This window comes from Nyctereutes procyonoides, unplaced genomic scaffold, assembly GCF_905146905.1.
Source record: "Nyctereutes procyonoides isolate TBG_1078 unplaced genomic scaffold, NYPRO_anot_genome, whole genome shotgun sequence".
In the NCBI taxonomy this organism is placed as follows: domain Eukaryota; kingdom Metazoa; phylum Chordata; class Mammalia; order Carnivora; family Canidae; genus Nyctereutes; species Nyctereutes procyonoides.
Window position 1 is genome coordinate 61,685,799 of NW_026575133.1, and position 20,178 is coordinate 61,705,976.

The 20,178-nt window shown below is 37.0% G+C and overlaps 1 protein-coding gene across 1 annotated transcript in view; it reads right to left on the reverse strand.

Annotated features, from left to right (window-relative positions):
- Positions 1-20,178, reverse strand: part of GALNTL6 (polypeptide N-acetylgalactosaminyltransferase like 6) — a 1,153,240-nt gene that overhangs the window by 201,694 nt on the left and 931,368 nt on the right. The window contains exon 7 of the mRNA XM_055299901.1: positions 3,913-4,098. Coding sequence (XP_055155876.1) covers positions 3,913-4,098 — 186 coding nt within the window. The remainder of the gene's footprint in view (positions 1-3,912; positions 4,099-20,178) is intronic.

Consider the following 20,178-nt stretch of genomic DNA (forward strand, 5'->3'; position numbering starts at 1 on the left):
AAAATATTATCCTGCTTTCTGGAGGTTCCAAAATGTAAATATTTAATTTCATGTGTGGTTTTTTTTTGTTGTTGTTTTTTAGTATCTAATCTTATAATGGTCATGATGGCTGCTCTCTTGCTAAATGCTGACACATCACACACAGAATTCTTTGCTCTCAGGATTAACAGAGAGTTTGCCAAGTTCTCTTTTGCCATTTTCCTTTGATACAGACTCTGTTTATCAAAGCTATACATTTTTATCTTTCCTCATTCTATCCCAAAACATATTAGATGGCCTGATACTACTCTTACTATTCCTGCTACTACTCAATTCTTGAGCAACTGCTAAGTGCTTTATACTCTTGCTATTTCTAATCCTCCTAGCAACCCTGTAAGGTGGCTGCTACTGTCATTGTCAATTTACATACGAGGTTACTGAGCTCAGATAAGTGAAATAACTTGTTGAAGGTCACTCATCTTTCGAGAGCAAAACCCAGGATGTGACAACTACTTCACGGTCCAATCCTGAAATCAGTTAGCTCTCCATCATGGTACTTCTCATGGGATATCTTTTCTGGTTCCAGCTCCTTCCTTTTCCATGTAAATATTATTACTGTGAGATTTTAATAGCACAGGGAATTGGCGTTTACCTACTTTGGGTCTCCCAGAACAGCTACATGTGACATACAGTTGACTATTGAACAACACAAATTTGAACTTCGCAGGTCCCTTATAAATATATATCTTTTTCTGATGGAGTACAGTGCTATACATGTATTTTCTCTTCTTTATGATTTTCTTAAGAACATTGTTTTCTAATTTACTTTGTTGTAAGAGTGGGGTATATAATACATATACCATACACAATAAGGATCAATTGACTCTTTATGTGATTGGTAAGGCTTCTGGTCAACACTAGGCTATTGGTAGTGAAGTTTTGGGTGGGGTCCAAAGTTACACATGAATATTTGACTGTATGGGGTGTTGGTGCTCCTAATCTCTGGGTAGTTTAAGGGGCCAACTGTACTTTCTTCCCAAGAATGTGCACTCAATTGATATTTATTATAACAAGCATATTGTCTGACAGAACTTAAGTATGAACATCTGTTTTCTGGTTATTTGGACACTCTGATGTGGCATGCAGAATAAAATACATTCAAATATCTTAAAAACATATTTTTTAGAAATAATGAGGTTTGGTTATCTTAGTATTATTTTGGTGACGCTGATAAGACAGGGTGGAGAAACCACAGAATTCTGTAGAAGGTCTCCCCTCCATATTTATATATCCTTTCCTTTCCTTTCCTTCCTTCCTTCCTTCCTTCCTTCCTTCCTTCCTTCCTTCCTTCCTTCCGTCCTTCCTAATTCAACAACTATTTATTGAATAGAAATTATATGCCTGCCACTTTTCTAGGTTCTGGGAACATATCAATGAGTAACAACCACAAAAATCTCTGTCTTTAGCAGTAGAGCAAAGACCATCAATATACATAATAAATCTTTAAATTATATAGCACGTTCGGAGGTGACAAATGTGATAGAAAAAAGATTAAACAGGGTAAGGGGAATATAAAATGCTGGTATGTGGCAAGGTAAACAGCATGGCCCCAGGGCCTCTGAGAGCCTGGAGGTTGCCTTAATATTATTTCAGCTAACTTGTAGACAGGGAGAGCCCCAGCACTATTTCAGGTGATTCTTCACCAAGCACCCTGTGAGCATCCATTTTCGCCTGAGTAAGTCTTATAATGGGTTTTAATCTTTATCTAAATGGTGTTTCCCCATAGATGTCTTTGGCAGAGGGGGCCATCATTGCGGTGTTCAAAATCTCTCTGCACGTGTTTTAATATTAAGGTTTCAGTGACTTTCTTCAATCAAATTCAGAATCAGGTTGATTTACAAGTTCCTTGACCAACAAGGAGTCCCAAGGTGACCCAAAGAGAATGAGTATGTTAAATTAACTGTCAACTTTCCCTTCAAATTTCCTTTCAGCTCTCATCCAGCTGTTCTAGCTTAGGGTGAAAGCAGCATGACTAATTTTTCATCTAAGGCTTGTGCCTACATTTCAATTTCCAGGGATCAAACAAACAGACTCTTAATGGGAAATTGAAATTCAGGTATAATCCCAAGGTGAAAAATGAACCAAGAAACTGTGTGGCTCCGCCTGTTCTTTCATTTTGGATGATGTGTCAAGGCACTGATAGAGGAAAATAAAAAAAGATAGTGATCCTGAGCTTGAATCATTTCTTATCCATCAGGCCTACAGGAAATGAAATGTTTTAATGAGAAAAAGTGGGTTTCTCTTTATTTTTGCTCTCTCTCTCTCTCTCTTTTCCTGTTGGATTCATATGAACAATCAGAGGCTTGATAATTGGCATTTAGGAATTGCTTTGGTTCATAAATAAATTAGGCCTTTTGCTGACTTCCTTGAGTATTCAACAGCATAGAGGTCAAATTCAGTTTGCAGGAATCTCACTGTTGCTGATGAAACTCTAAATTGCTATGTCCTTGGACAAGGTACTTTTAATTAAAAGCTCAGAGGAATCTCTGGCCGGAGGAGCACTGAGACATTCCTGTTGATTACGATGGCTGGGCAGTCATCTGTGTAGGTATGTGTGGATCTGGTGATGCGGTGGGGTGTTGCTGGTCATTTCCTGTCTTAAATCCTACACAGTTTCAATTGATTTCCCCCCCACATCTTTTACTAATGGAGCTTTGCTGGTTCCAGCTGAAATCCTACACAGTAGTCAATAGCAAATCATTCTTTCTGAGGCAGCTTATTGTAAAGGCAGTTTTTACTGGCTTTAGCTCCAAGGCCAGGGATATATTTACAATAAAAGTTGATTTAGCGAAATCTAAAAGAATAAAGAGTCATACGGTATGTGCACACCAAGAGCTTTTTAGAAACATATTTTTTTTTTCCAAGCTTGTAATTTATTCCTCGTCCACTACTGGACTTTATGTCTGACTTCATTGTGAAGTAAAAAACTGAAGAGTCAAGCTCCAACTGAGCCACATGTGTGTTTTCTAGCTTGAATGACTTTTACTTCTTTCATGTTTCTAACAGTTCAACTGTGATGCGATAGAGAGGCTTCTTCTTTCTCTACTCTTCAGCCATATTGTGAGTATGTGAGATGTGTCATCTGGATAGTAGCTTGGAGTATTTGAGGGGGTCCTACGTAAACTTGGGAGATTATATATTTAGGGCCCCAGAGCCATGCCAGAAGTGGCTAGGAGAACTGGCATTACAAATCCTAGAAAATGTCAGAGCACTTACACTTGAATTGTATTCTAGGGGTGAATAATTTTCTTTCCTCATTTCTTAACAGTTCTATAATCATTGTTAAGCTCTGTGTGTGTGGTGAGTGAGTGTGTTTTAATCTTACTGTAATTAGAACTAGAGCTTTTAAATATTTTTTTTCTGGGGCTGCTGCATGGCTCAATGGTTTGGCATCTACCTTTGGCTCAGATTGTGACCCCAGGGTCCTGGGATTGAGTCCCACATTAGACTCCCTGAGGGGAACCTCTTTCTCCCTCTGCCTATGTCTCTGCCTCTCTCTCTGTGTCTCTCATGAATAAATAAATAAAATCTTTTTAAAAACACTTTTTTTCTTTTATTATTTACCTAATGATTATAAGAACAATAAAGGAGAATTTAGTTAGTTTAAACTAAATGAAACTTTTTCAAGCCTTAAGTTAGATTACAGTTGGTAGTAGCTAAAATGTCAATTTTAATGTAGTTGTCTAGTTACCTACTTGTCCTTAGCCGAGGTTAAGACAGAGTCAAGGCTCTCACTGTAAAAATGGTAGAAGGGATCTCTAGTCTTTGTTGATTGCAATCTGAACAGAAGCAAGCCACAAACTCCCTATGAAGGAGGGTGATTCCCCAGGGCCCCCTGGTCCCCAGAAGGCCACCATTAGTATGCGTACTCACTAAGGAGTGGGGGCAGCCAGTTCACATTGACTTCACAGTGGGAGTCCAGGAACGTCAAGACTTCTCCTCTGGCCATAGATGCCCCCAAGAGGCGGGTCCGGATGAGCCCTTCCCTTTTCTTGGTGCGAACAATCCTGACTTTGGAAAATCGGGCCATATATTCTTCTAACTTATCCTTCAAGTGTTCTAGGAACGAAGAAGAGAGTGTAGAGAAAGAACATAAAACATTAATTGCAACAGAATTATCCGTGGGTGTTTATGCATTAAGTGTATGTGAATGATGAATCCAAGCTTACGTCCATTTTTCTCCTCTCCTCATCTCGAGCGAAGACGCTAATAAGATTTTATGTCCAGAGGGTTTTTTTCTTTTACTTTATGCTTTCCAAAAGGCTTCATAAACTGCAAATACTGCCCTTTGTTTCAACACTGTAGAAGACAGAGACCCACGAGAGCTGTACCATGTGCCAACTGTCGACCAGCTGCCACCATGCTTAATCCTGGCCAGCATTTGCCACAATGAGCATTGGCCCGCTGGTTCCTGCTGTGTAAACTCAGATGAACATTCCAGCATATGGGTTCTTTTCAACAAGAGGGCTCTTTCCAGCAAAGCCATACCTATTTCTGTGTTTTGAAAATAATGCATATAAAACCACCAGAAAAAATTATCTCTCTCAAATCAACAAGAACCAAACAGATTCTCTCCCCCACTCCTTCTGCTCCCAGGGTAAAAGGAAACTAATAAAGAAGTTTAGCATCTTCTGATTGGAAGTGTAAAAAGGACTGACTTGCTGTTAAAATTAGACAGGAAAAGGAGAAGGTAGATAGATACTACACAATCATTTTGAACTTAGCTATTTAAGGTTAGAAAACAAAAATTTTAAAAATGTCTCTTTGCCTAATTAAAAACAAACTGTAGGAACCAAATCAAATCAGAGAGCTTATTTACAGAGCAAAAACATTTCCTCCTGGCTGTTGTAAAATGCATTAATATCTTAGATCTTTAATGCCAAGTAAGTGTGTTTGATGTCTTTCTGTGGAATATGTACTCATATAACTTATATCCTATGCTTTTACTCTTTGGTACCTAAAACATTAGGAGGGCTTTGCTAGAGTTTCTAACAAGTCATATCTAATATTCATAGAAACAGAATCTTAGTATGCAATATGTTCTGTAGTTCCACTTTCAAACTTTCCCTGCATGTGTGCAATCAAAAGCAATATTATTATTAAATCTCCTTCTATGATCTGTAGCAATAGGGATTCACATAAGGATTTATGATTCCCTTCCCTGTAATCCAATTTAACAGATTTCAGAATTACTCATATTGGAATTTCTCTACGCATAAATTTTTATTTTTATTTCTTCTCATTTATGTAGTATTTTTTTTTAAATCTCAATTTCCAGGGCATCTGTGTGACTCAGTTGGTTAAATGTCCTACTCCTGATTTTGGTTCAGATCATGATCTCAGGGTCCTGAGATCAAGCCTCGCATTAAGCAAATCACTGAGCTTGGAGCCTGTTTGAGATTCTCTCTCTCCCTCTCCCTCTTCTCTTGCCTCTGTTGTGCACCTACATGCATGTGCTCTCTCTCTCTCTCTCTCTCAAAAAACCCAAAAAAAACAAAAAAACCAAACGCTCAATTTCCTTTTTTTCTGACTGCCCATAACTATGCTTTACAAATGTATCAAGTAAAAAACTACTTAGTTTTCTAATTTTTGCTATAAAAGAATATTGGTAGGATCTTTAACAAGTGTTTTAGCACAAAATAGGTTCCCTTCTATTTTGTTCTTCCTGTAATGAACAGAGGTATGGAGATCAGACTACCAAATGCAAAGATTACAGATTTGAAGTCAGAATAGACCTAAGTGGGTACTAGGTCAGTATCAGTGAAATATATGAATAGGTCATGTAAATTCTCCTGGCCTGAATTTCTTTACCTATGAAGGGAATCAGGGGATTTTCTCCACTTAGAGTGTGGTAGAGGGTCCAGCTTTTGGTTAGAGACCTCACGGTGCTCATTCAGTAAACATTCACTAAGTCAATTGGAAACCTCCTAAGTTGCCTGTACTTATGAAGAGAAAGAACAGCATTTCCAGCTGAAGAAATGCCTTTGAATGCTCAGTCTGAAAGATGAAAAACATAGGATTTTTGTTTCTTGGTGAGATTTTGATAATTCATCATATTCTATTTATTGAAAATTTAAAGAGTGAAAGGTTTTGGCTAGCAATAAATGAACACATAAAACGTGACGGCAGTAACATAGCTTTTCAACCAAAAGGCTGACTCCAAAGCATCTCTGTCTCTTTAAGACAGGTGTGCCGTGCAAAGGGACTAACTTCTGCCCCCCACTCTCCTCTTTGCTTTCTCTCCCCTGCTCCTCTCTGTGCAAGCTGCAGAGAAAAATTCCAAAGGATGGCACAACACAGTGCCACCTGTGAATAAGACCAGATTGTACTAACCTGTTAGGGAAGTAAAGCAGGAACCTGCACCCAGTTTTGCAATCAAAGGCAAGGAGTAAGTGGCAAGTGATCGATCCCAGAGCTCTCTATATGCTACTTTTGAGAGGCCTGTGTTTGGTCAGGGTTTTTCATAGTAATAAATGCTTAAGAAGACACGCCATATCTCATTACTGTAATTTATTCAGGCACTGAAATCCTTCCGTATCTCCAAAGTACAAACAAGTGTCATTCTAGAAGTTTTTTTGTAAACCAGTTATATGGACCGCAGAAACATAGTGTCTTCTGGAAATTGTGTCACAATGGTCACTGGGGATGAAAGAAGTGAACATTTGTTAAACCCACCAAAACAGTGTTCATTTGTGTTCTTTCATGAAGCCTTCCTCGTCTTTGGCAAGTACCACTGTGAATTTGGTCTTGGTCTTGGCGGTCTGGGCTGCAGTTACTTCTTTCCTCCCTGACCCCTAGGACTAATAGGGGCCTCCTGGGGCGAGGAGGACTCATTCTCTGTAGCTGCGTATGAAAGGGTTATTACCTGGGAGTATGGACTTTCCCTACTTTTTAATTTATATGAAATTCTCTGGAATTTAGTGGGGGTGGGGCAGAGTAGGGGGCACTATCTCTGCATGTCTCCTTTCCCTCTAGGCACATTATCTGACTCTGTGGATTTTTCTTTGATCAAAACCGATTTTAATGTGCTAAAAGAATAGTATGGTATCCATAAAGCACAAAGGGTTTGACCCCAAATAGAGTCATCTTATTGTTCAAATCAATTCTTTCAGTTTGAACTTTGCAGTAATCATTAGGTTGCTTTGCCTCAGAATAATGATCTGGTTGACTGCCCTTGTGAAGGGTCCATTCTCGTTTAGTAGTTCAGTTGTAATTTCTAATTGCCCATAACTCACAATGAAGACAGGTATCATCAGTCTAATTAGCAAATTAGACTCTCATACAACGGAGTTACTGGGGATGGTGGAGATGGCTTTAAATTAAAAACATTCTGTATTTCTTTTATATGAACAAATGTTTAGATTTATTTCTAAAATATTATTAAAATGATTTTAAACATGATTTTATATTATTTTAATTCAAGCACAGTATCTTTGAAGATCCCATTTGAACTTTAGTTTTAAATAATGACAAGAGGGTTTATGGTATTTTTATAAAACAGGCAGATTTCTTTAGACTATGAGACATTTGGGGAACTAGTAAAATTTTTTGGTTGGTGGCTACAAAACTACTAGTTAAAGCCTGCTGAGTGGTATCCTGACAACCTGGACAAGTGAACACAACTTCAAATATGCCAGTTTTTGCCACAGTTTATTGTATCATTGTGAGGCTATAGGGAATGAAAAGTTGTCTGTAAGTGAAATTTTGGTGTCCTGTTCTGTATTAAATTTAGCAGTTTTCTTGATAATTTTCCTCTTTTTCTAGAGATTTCACCGATGCTCCATGAACTTATATGAAGAATATATCATTCACTTGTATTTTTAAAGTTAAGGGTAGCAACTAAACACTAAAAATCACCTTCGATGACATGCACAGTCAAGAGCTGAGGACTAACTGGCCACATGCCTTTGGGTGAGTCACTACACCCCACTTAACCTCATTTTCCTTAGCTATAAGGGAGGAAATTTGCCCAGTTGGTCTTAAATATTCCTTCTACTTCTATGATTCTATGGTTTCCTCCTGTGAAGTTTTACTTATAGAGTAGATGTAACCCTATCGAGGACCTAGTTTTTTCTCAAAAGCATCCTAATGGTTGGTATTTTGTGTTTCTTTGGGCTGTGTCTCACTTCTGAAAATAAGAGTCAAATAAAAATAAAGCTAATGTGTATCAAAGATTTAGTCAAAAAGCAAACTCCAGGGTATTTTCTTTGGTCAATACAGCATCTGTCTAATCTCCTGCAGTTCACTGTCTATAAGACTTACTGATGTCAAAATAATGACTTTGAAGCACCGTAAGTTCATCAAAGATTTATATCTGTTCAATAAGTTATGCTTATTATGTCAGAAAAATATAGTAGCAGAGTTTAGATAGCTTTCTAGTTTACCTCTGAGGAGTTGTTCCCAAGGGGACAGACAATCCAGTGACTATCAGTGTTATAGAGCATGGCCAGTGTGTCTCAAGTAGAAGACCCACGAAAGGCCAAGCAAACAGCTGCCCTGTCACAGCAGCTCATTAAGGCTCAGCAACTTGTTGTTCAATTCCTTCTACCTCCTTTGAATTCCCTAATTTACATCCCAAGGAGAGAGCAAAAGGGGCAAGGAGACACTGTTTATCTAGAGATAGAGATTTCTATATTTAATTACATACTTACGGAGATGAAATGTCTTTGATGTGTGTAGTTTAGTGTTAGCAGAATGTAGTAGAGCATGACTTTAAGATCATGTAGAATAGTTTCTGGTTGTTATGAGTTCTGGAATGTAATGGAATATATATACACAGTAACATACACATCTTCCTTTTCTGGTTAATCCTCACAACAAAAATATACTATTAATACAACTCTCAGTATTCTAGGTAATTGGAGGTTATATCAGAGTGACAAGTAATACTTCATAATTAGGAAATATGAGATATTTTTCTATTTCTTAATCCACTTGACATATTCATGTGTATATTTTAACCAAAAGTGTCTGTGTTCAGAATAACTTTCTGCATAACAGAGACTCTAGAGACTTTTTCTACAGTCTTTACACAGGAGAAATACAGGCATACCTCAGAGATATTGGAGGTTGTGTTCCAAATCACCACAAAAAAAGTAAAATCACAGTAAAGCAAGTCAAAGAAATTTTTTTTGGTTTCCCAGTGCATATACAAGTTTAAGTTACAATACATTGTAGTCTATTAAATAGGCAATAGCATTATGTCTCAAAACAATGTATATACCTTAATTGAAAAATATTTTATTGCTAAAAATTCCTAACCCTCAGGGAATTCTTATCTTTTTGCTGGTGGAGCATCTTGCCTCAATGTTGATGGCTGCTAACTGATCAGGGTGGTGGTTGCTGAAGGTTGGGGTGACTGTGGCAATTCACATTAGACGACAGGTTTGCTGCAACAATGACTCTTTTCCACAACCCATTTCACCGAGAGCATGTGATATGATTGGATAACATTTACCCCCTGTAGAACTTCATTCAAAATTGGAGTCAAATGTCTCAAACCCTGCTGCTGCTTTATCAACTATGTTTACATTATACTGTAATGCTTTGTTTTCATTTCAACAATCTTCATAGCATCTCCACCAGGAGTAGTTTCCATCTCAAGAAACCATTTTCTTTGCTCACCCATAAGAAGCAACTCCTTATCTGTTCAAGTTTGATCATGAGATAGTAGCAATCCAGTTCCAACTTCAGTTTCTACTTCTAGTTCTCTTAATGTTCTACTACATCTCCAATTACTTCCTACACTGAAGTCCTAAACCTCTTATAGTCATCCATGAGGATTAGAATCAACTTCTTCCAAACTCCTGTTCATGTTGATATTTTGTTCTTCAAGGTATCTAGCATAGTGAATCCTTTCCAGGAGGTTTTCAATTTACTTTGTTCAGATTCTTTAGAGGGATCACTATCAATGACAGCTATAGTCTTACAGAATGTATTTCTTAAGTAATAAGATTTGAAAATTGAAATTACTCCTTGATGTGTGGACTGCAGAATGGATGTTGTATTAGCAGACATGAAAATAACATCAATCTGGGATCCCTGGGTGGCACAGTGGTTTGGTGCCTGCCTTTGGCCCAGGGCGCGATCCTGGAGACCCCGGATTGAATCCCGCGTCGGGCTCCCGGTGCATGGAGCCTGCTTCTCCCTCTGCCTGTGTCTCTGCCTCTCTCTCTCTCTCTCTCTCTGTGTGTGTGTGTGACTATCATAAATAATAAATAAAAATTAAAAAAAAAGAAAATAACATCAATCTTGTTGCCTATCTCCATCAGTGCTCTAGGGTGACCTGGCATACTGTAAATGAGCAGTCATATTTTGAAAGAAATCTTTATTTTGAGAAGGACGTCTCAACACTGGACTTAAAATATTTAGTAAACCATGTTGCAAGCAGATGTGCTGTCATCCAAGTTTTGTTGTTCCATTTATAGAGCACAGGGAGAGTAGATTTAGCATAATTCTTAAAAGCTTAGGATTTTCAGAATGGTCAGGGAGCTCTGGCTTCAACTTCAAGTCACCATCTGCATTAGCCCTTAACAACAGAGTCAGCCTGTCCTTTGAAACATTAAAGCCAGGCATTTACTTCTCTTTAGCTATAAAAATCTTAAATGGCATCTTCTTTCAAGAGATGGCTGTTTCATCTGGTAAAAATCTATTGTTTAGTATAGCCACCTTCATTGATGACCTGAGCTAGATCTTTTGCATCAGTGCCTGCTGCTTCACTTTGCACTCTTCCATTACAGAGATGGCTTCTCTCCTCTTCTTTCCTTATTAAACCTCATGAATCAACCTCTTCTAGCTTTCAACTTTTCTTCTGCAGCTTCTTCACCTCTCCTGGCCATCTTAGAATTGAAGAGAGTGAGGACCTTGATCTGGATTGGCTTTTGGCTTAAGGGAATGTGATAGCTGGTTTGGTCTTCTATCAGGACCACTCAAACTTTCTCCACATCAGCAATAAGGCTGTTTCTCTTTTGTATCATTCATGTGTTCACTGGGATATCACTTTTAATTTTCCTTCAAGAATTTCTTCTTTGCATTCATAAACTGTTTGATTCAGGAGGCCTAGCTTTCATCCTGTCTCAGCTTTTAACATGCTTTCCTCACTAAACATAATCATTTCTAACTTGATTTGAAGTGAGAGACATGTGACACTTGCACTTGAACACTTAGCGGCCATTGTAGGGTTATTAACTGGCCTAATTTCAATATTGTTATGTCTCAGGGAAGAGGGAAGCCCCAGAAGAGGCAGACAATGTGGGAAAGGTTGGTCATGAAGCAGTCAGAACACACTTTTATCTGTTAAGTTCACTATATTATAAGGGGTGGGGTTTATGGCATCCCAAAACAATTACCATAGTTTCATCAAAGATCACTGATCACGTAGCACTGTAACAAATATAAGAAAAATGAAAAAGTTAGAAATATGAGAATGACCAAAATGTGACACAGAAACACGAAAATGAGCAAACAGTTTTGGAAAAATGGCATTGACAGACTTGCTCAATTTGGAGTTGTCTGTACAGACCTCAGTTTGTAAAAATTTGCAGTATCTGCAAAGTGAAATAAAGTAAAGCACAATAAAAGGAGGTGTGCCTGTCCATAGATTTTGTCTCTCATTGAGCTTCAGAAAATGGTCGATCTCTTTATTTTCTGGCTGACCACACAAAATCTGTCCCTTTTGATGGCATTCAAATATAGACATTTCACATTAGAATAAAAAAAAATCCAACCAAGAAAGTAATAGCATTTGTGAAACCATATTGAATTATCTCTATTATGATTTCAATTGGGTTCTCTATGTGAATGTTCTATTTTCTATTTTTTTTTAACATGCAAGACCTCTGAAGTCATTTGGGAAATAGCTGGGGACACTGAACTTAAATATATAGACAAAATGTATTCCAGCTCATATAAAAAAGAAAAGATAGAATTAAGATGTCATCCTTTTGCAACTCCTAACGAACTAATGGATCAAACCATCGATGGCTACTAACATCACAAAAGGAGCTACAATCACCTAGTTATGTGCCTTGTAATGAAAGAACACATCACCATCTACAAAGTATTCTTGCCAAAAGCTCTGAATGAATTTGATCATGCCTTTAGACCCAACAACCCATTTATCGGAAGTAAAGGATTAAAGAATATGTCAAGTGACACATCAGAGAAATAATCAGCAAAATTCAAACTATGGGAAGTTCCCTAGGGAAAATGGCTTGATTTCTTCAACAAATAGACTAAAAGGTAAAAGAAAAGAAATGAAAAGAGAATCCTAAAGATTAAAAAATTCTTAAGAAATACAGTGTATCAACCAGTCACACTGAGAGGATCTGATATGAATCCTGATTCTAAGATAGAGTTGAGAACATAAAAAGGAGCCTCTGATGTCTGATAACTGTGCTCACAGTGAGGCTTATCTTTTCCTTTGGAGGTAACAATCCCACAGAACATCAACACCCAACAAGGTAACTCAGAGACCATAAGAAAGTGAGACAAAAACAAGATAGCCATGAAACCTACAATATTCCAAATCTCCGTCTTTCTCAGCTACAGTGGGTGGCTGCTACTTTTGACCAATTAGGTTTTTATACAGTTGTGGAAAGAATTTGAGGTTCTTCTCCCCCCAAGAGATTCCTTGACTCTGTGAAATCATGGAAGGAAAGAATTGGACACCGTTCTTCAGAAGTCTTTAGCATTTCTGCCTGTTTTGGGAAGGAGGCCATGACTACCACTTGTTCCAGATTATCTTTTCAAGGATGTTTATATAGCAAATAGACATAAAAAGCAGAGATCATGTCTCTCCCAGAAAAAAGGGCAGGTTTATTTATAAGGCTTGGAAGGTAGCAATAGTGTCTCCCTTTTAATGCTTGCTTCCCATTATAGAAGATTTGAGTTCCGTAAGTTCAAGATTCCTTCACTAAAGTACACCCCACTGTTCTTGTATCTGTGCACACTGGCCTTGTACCCGGGTGACTTGGGGGCAAGGGGAATTGACACAGGCACCCTGATCATCATGTGGTTTCCTGTGCTGTTGGTACTAAAGTTCATCATCTCTGATCTAGGATTCTCATGTCTTCTGCCTCCATTAGACAGTGGCAGGCCATCTTGGCAACTTGTAACTAGAGTGAAATATCAGATTCGTTACAGTTCTTCACAGAGAGGAGGGAAGGCCACTGATGAAGGACTCTTAAACACTCCATGGCAGCTTTAGAGTTTTCTGACCAGGGCACATATAGAAATCAAGGGGAAGCAGTTGTTGATAATTACATATGCCAGACTATCCACTTCTGTCCCGGTTGGGGAATATGAACAATGACTGGCTATTAAATGACATTAAGAGATTATTAATTTTTTTTTAAATAGGCTCCATGCCCAACAGGGGGCTTGGAGTCATGACCTTGAGGTCAGGAATGCTCTACCAACTGGGCCAGCTAGGCACCCCCAGACTATCCACTTTTAACCCTGGCACAGCCTAGCTCTGCTCAGCTCTGAACTCTACCGCCCCCCATATTTCTTTCTTGTTATTTTTTCCTGCAGTTAAATCCTTTCAGTATTTGAAAATATCTCTGTCCTCACACAAAAATGTCATAGTGAGAAACAGTGACTATGTTTATCTGGAGAATTTGGATACTTTTCTATGAGCAGCTCTCAGAACCCCATATTCCCACAGAGACAACAGGGATAGGTGGGATCTTCTCTTGGTGAATCAGGTAAGCAAGTTCCTTGGGATCCTCTCTCTATGTTGCTTTTTCATCATTTGCTTAAAGGACAATTGAATTATATATTTTCAGAATGGCTTTAAATGTGTAACATATTCAGACCAACACAAAAGAAACAAAATGCCACAATACCTAATACATATGCTCACCGTATGGCCTCTTATTGTGTAGTAAACAAACACAGATCTAGCGCCTGTCATCACTCATGGAAAGCTTCCTTCTCTATGCTTAGCATAGCATGTAAATGGGTTTAAAACCTCCTGTGAAATGCTCACATATCAAAGATTATTTGAATACCTATGAGTAAAGGTCTTAAAAGTGAAAAAAATTATAGGTGCCATCATACATAAAAGGATTTAGAACTTTTTCTGAAAAAACAGTGTGTGTGTGTGTGTGTGCATGTGTGTGACAGAGAGACAGAGAAGAGGGGATCTTCAAATAAAATATTTAGTTTGTCATCTTTTATATAGAGGTATATTCTTTAGAATGGTTTTGCAAGAGGGTAAATAATAGATTACTTCATACAGAGTATTTGGACATTTTGGTAATAGCCTAAAAACTGCCCATACAAATCTATACATATACAAACACTTACACAAACACATCTGTGGTGCAGCTTTTATTTCAGTTTATTCATCTAAATTTAATTTGTATTCATTACTTATGTCAGTTTTGAGAAGGTAATGTATATTTTGATGTAACAAAAGTATTTGAATTCTATTTTTTCCTCTTCCGCAGTATTTTTTTTAAAGGCTTTTTGAAGACTGGTTTGTCTGATGTTTTAAATATTTCTCAAATAATTCATATTTAGATTATATGATATTTTTCTAACCATTTTATATTTTTCAAAAGTCATGGTGATGGAAGGATTTCTGTGAATGAATAAAGGTGACATAATCTGAATATAGTTTATAGTTTGTAATTGTTCTACTTACCTAAATGTAGAATGAGAACTTTATTCTAAGTTAGGCCTAATAAAATTTACTGTAATGCAAAACTGTTTTCTTTATTTCTACTGGTGCTGTACCTTTTTTGCCTCAAAGATGAAAAAAGAGGGATCCCTGGGTGGCGCAGCGGTTTGGCGCCTGCCTTTGGCCCAGGGCGCGATCCTGGAGACTCGGGATCGAATCCCACGTCGGGCTCCCGGTGCATGGAGCCTGCTTCTCCCTCTGCCTGTGTCTCTGCCTCTCTCTCTCTCTCTCTCTCTCTCTCTGTGTGACTATCATAAATAAATAAAAATTAAAAAAAATTAAAAAAAAAAGATGAAAAAAGATATAAATGGAAACTGGGTAATAGTCAGAGGTCTTTTCTATGTAATACTGTTGCTGAGTATTTTGAACTCACTGTAAATGGATTCATTTCAATACAATCGAAACGTCTCTACTTTTTAATAATTTGGTAGTTTTATTAGATTTTAAACATTCTGTCTCTTACAAAGAATAGCCTACATAGTTTACAAGTTTCTATTAATGCTAACTACATGATAAGTCAGTGTAAATGCTCAAATGTAAAAATCTTACCCTTAGCATAGTAAACAATTCAGTATTGGTTCAGTATTATACTGGTTCAGTATTACACCGTTTGACTGAAATAATGAAGTATTTTGCTGAAGATACTGTTAGGCTTTCATCTATAAATATTAGAGAATAGTTTAATTATAGGAAAGTATTACATATAATGCAGAATTTTAAATTTAAAAACATCACACAAACAACATTTGAATTATAATGTTAACATAGGAGAGCAAATCCCTAAGTTCATCTACATCACCTCTTCTTTTTGTCCATTCAGTTTTTTAAAAACGTTGTGATAAAAGACACAGAACATAATTTACCATCTTAACTATTTTCAAGTTCACAGTTCAGTCAGTAGGGTTAAATATATTCACATTGTTGTGCAATCAGTCTTCAGATGTTTTGATCCTGCAAACTCTATACCCATTAAATACCTACCCCTGTCCTCTTTCCCAGCATTTAGAAATCACCATTAGCTTTCTTTCTCCCTAAGTCTGACTACTCTAGATACATCACACAGTGTAATCATATGGTATTTGCCTTCTTATTACTGATTTATTTTACTCAGCATAATGTTCTTAGAGTTTACCGGTGTTGTAGCCTATCTCAGAATTTCTTTGCTTTTTAGGGTGGAATCTTTCACTGCATTACTTTATCCCTTTTTCTGGGATGTCAATGTCAATGGGCATTTGGGTTGTTTCTACCTTTTGGCTCATGTGTATAATACTGCTATGAACATAGATATCCAAATATCTCAAGACTTTGTTTTCAATTCTGTTGGAAATATACTCCAAAATAGAATTAACTAGATCATATGGTAATTCTATTTTAAATTTTTTGAGGTGCCACCATACTCTTTTCCATCACAGTTGTGCCAGTTTACAGTCTCATCAGTAGTGGACAGGGTACCTTTTCAGTTTTAGAGTCCTTATGATCCTTTTTGCAAAATATATATTTAAACAAATTACATTTCAGTGGAATGTGGAGGAAAACTAGCAAAAGTCTTGAGAGCTACCTAAAAGTTTTGGGAACTATAAAAAAATTTCTCCAAAGTGACTCTAATCCACTAAATACTAAACATTCCATAAGGAAGTAAAAGTCTGAGTACTGAAATAATGAATACCTTCAACATAGAGATCGTAGCTATCAAAGTAAGAAAGCATCATGGACACCAAAGTCTCAGGACTCAGGGGCACCTGGGTGACCCAGTCGGATGAGTGTCCAACTCTTTATTTTGGCTCATGATCTCAGGGGTTGTTGGATTGAGCCCCCCAGTGGGGTTTTGTGCTCAGTAGAGAGCCTGCTTGAGATTTTCTCCCTCTGCCCCTCCTCCCCCCTCTTACTCAAATAAATAAATAAACAAACAAACAAACAAATAAATAAATAAATCTTTTAAAAAAAGTTTTAGGACTCATATTGCCTATGGAAAGTCTCCAGATTTGTTTCATTTCTCTCACTGTGAAATAGATTAATTGAGAATACCTTATTTGAAAACCTCTTACTTTCCAGTCTAAACATTCCTTGTGATAATAGAGTGAATGCCACCTGATTTGTGCATGCCTGTGTCAGCTCAGCTCTTGTCTGCATGCCTTTCCTCCTCTGCTGTGTGGCCTGCAGCCTAAGTCTAATGACCCAGCAGGCCTCCACCTTTTCTCAGCCTTCCTTTTTCATTATCAGTTATATCAGGGAGCTAAATGGCATTTTGTACTTAATTGTCTTAATGAATCTCCTCATATTTACCAATAAATCCTTTTAATATCTTATCTTCTCATTCTTCCAAGAAAACTCACTCCTTATTTTTCAATGGTTCCCTTAATCTCTCAGGCTGCCAAAAATGCACATTTTGTAAAATATTCGCCTTGAGATATGAGGCAACTACTTTAAAAAGCATATTTAACAAAGGAAAAAAATCAAAAGAACCAGTATATTTATGCTTTTAACCTCTAAAGTGTTTAATGGTAAAGGTCTCGTTCATATATTTCTCAATGTTCTAGCTGCTTCAACAATATCCTAATGTATGCTGCTGAATATCACATTATGTGATTTTTGTGTGATCGTTTTTGTATTCCAACATTAATGCTACTGTTAATTATGGATTTATTTGTACCCATAAGCACTTTCACTGCTTGGCTAAGAAGGCTTTTGTGAGCTGGTTTGATTCCTAACGACCATATCTAAAAATTGGGACTAGGAGTCAATTTTTCCCAGAAAAATAATTAATGATTTTCTGTAACTTGTTTTCCTAAGACAAAATCAGGTTGAGAAATGAAAACTCTGGACCTAAACCATCATGAGGTAATGTGAACCACATCAACCAGGCTATTAATAAGGTGAAGTCGCTGCTCTCTTCGGAAATTGAATGTGTATCAAATCAGCATGCTACATGGAATTCACCTCTGAATTTAAGGGACTTATAAATTTATTTCAACAATTTTTAGAAAACTCAAAGCTATAAAACAAAACAAAACAACAACAACAAAAAACCAACAACACAACAAACCAAAGCTGGGGATGCCTGAGACAGGGAGAAAGTGATCTTTAGTAGGCAAAAAAGCATAAAATTCAGGTAGAACAACAACAAAAAAACCCCCAAAAACCAAAGACAAATAAACGATATACTGGCACAGATATCAAATGGGAGCAATAAAATCTCTGTCTTTTTGAAAGTGCTTACAATTCTGCATTTTTTCCCCTGAAAAAAGTCCTAGTCCGATTCATCTATATATGCTAAAAACCATTTTGTTCTTCTTCAGTTTCCTTATAAGCATCTACTGGAATTACTGAATGGGAATGTTTCATAGGGAGTATTACAAGGGCCTCAAATTAGCATGTGTGTGAGTGATTGAATAATGTCACCAATAACTTCCAAAACAGCCATAATACCTATGGGGTTTGGCTCGACTTCACAATAAATAAAGATAAATTGGAAAAATTCCTCTAAACTATTCCTTAGTGTGAGAAAAATGCTATGTCAGAATTTCAATTTAGATGAGACCAGAACTAAATTAAATACCTGGGAATTGGTCCTGTTCCCGAGGCTACCGAAACTCCAAGTTTCTAACAATATTCTCATACTGCAATATAGAAGGAGGCATGCAGGAAATGGGCTGTCTGTCCCTTGTTGAAGAAAATTGACCTGCTAAAGGTTATGTACTCTCAAGGAATTGCTCCATTTCTTGGTAATGCTATTACATAATAAAAGGGAACGGGACCATATAAGATATTGTCTTGGTTTAAAATTTAAAAGAGAAAAATATTAAGAGGACCAAAAATGTGGCTTTGGTCTAGAATGAAAGAAATGAAGAGACTATGACAAAGTCGTATGTGAACATAATAATAATAATTACTGAGAGCTTAGACATTTACTGAGAGCTTAGAATATCTATTCTAAGATATGTTCATGTATTAGTTTATTAGATCCTCATTTTATGTAGAGAAAAATTAGGCTTATTTACAAATGAGAAAAATCATGGTCAGAAAGGTTAAGAAATTTGGCTAAGGGAGCGCCTGGCTAGCTCAGTTGGAAGAGCATGAGACTCTTGATCTTGGGGTCATGAGTTTGAGCCCCATGTGTAGAGATTACTTAAACAAACAAACAAACAAACAAACAAACAAACTTAAAAAAATTTGCCTGAAATCATCTAGTAAAAGAGTGGCTGGGATATTATAAGTACTCAATAAATGTCAACAGTTATGTGATGGGAGAAAAAAAAAACTTGAACCCAGATGTATTTATTAGAAATCCTTTAAGAGAATTTGGTATAGGGAATTTGGTGCTTGTAGTAGTATATAATTATTACAAAAGACTTGGAAAATTTAGGAAGGTGGAAAGAAGGGGGAAAAATCACTAGGGGTTTACCACCCCAAATCAATTACTGTTAATAAACCAGAGGAAGACACTGCATGGTATCACTTACATGTGTAACCTTAAAAAAAAAAGTCAAATTCATAGAAACAGAGAGTAGTAAAGTGATGGCTAGGACCTGGGGGTGGGGGAAATAAGGGAGAGATTGGTAAAAGGACACCCACTTTAGTTATAAGATGGATAAGATCTGAGGATCACACGGTAACTATAGTTGGTAACACTGTCTTGTATAATTGAAATTTGCCAAGAGTGTTGAACTTAAATGTTCTCACCCCAACCACCCAAAAAGGTAAATAGGTGAGGTGATGGATGTATTAATAAACTTGATAGAGGGAACTCCTTCACAATGTGTATATATATCAAATCATCATGCTATATACTTTAAATATGTTACAATTTTATTTGCCAGTTATGCCTCAATAAAGCTGAAAACAGGGTCAATCTTTGTTCATATTTTCTTTTCTGTTTTTGTGTTTATATTTAGAGCCTACTTGTTCTTTTGAATGTAACATTGAAATTTTCCATGTTATCTTAAAGTGTTATTTTAAATGGGCCATAATTTTTCCTTATTCTTCCTTTAGCTTGTTTATATTATTACAGCATTACTACTATAAATGATATGTAATGAACATTTTTGTGAATAAACATTTTCTGAATCTACAATTTTCTGTAGTTGAGATTCCAAGAGCTAAAAGTAGTGCATTGCAGGGCCAGAACCTTGTAAGTGAACAGTCTTTACACATTACTTAGTTAGAAGACACTAAAAACTCTGTCCTTTTCAGAGGAAGTCAAATAATTTGGAGGAGCCAAGGGGACTTTAATGGCCATAAAAATACACTCTCTGCTTTACTGAAAAAACTGAGACCATCTCTCACACCACCAAATTGCCAAAGCATCAACACTTCTTATGTGCTCTCCTGTTAGATGGAATGAACAATCTGTCCACCCATATGAAGCCATCCTTTGCATTCATGCACGGAATCTCATCTTTTCTTTTCTGCTTAAGAACATGGCTACAGTAGGTATGCCATCTTTCCCTGCATCC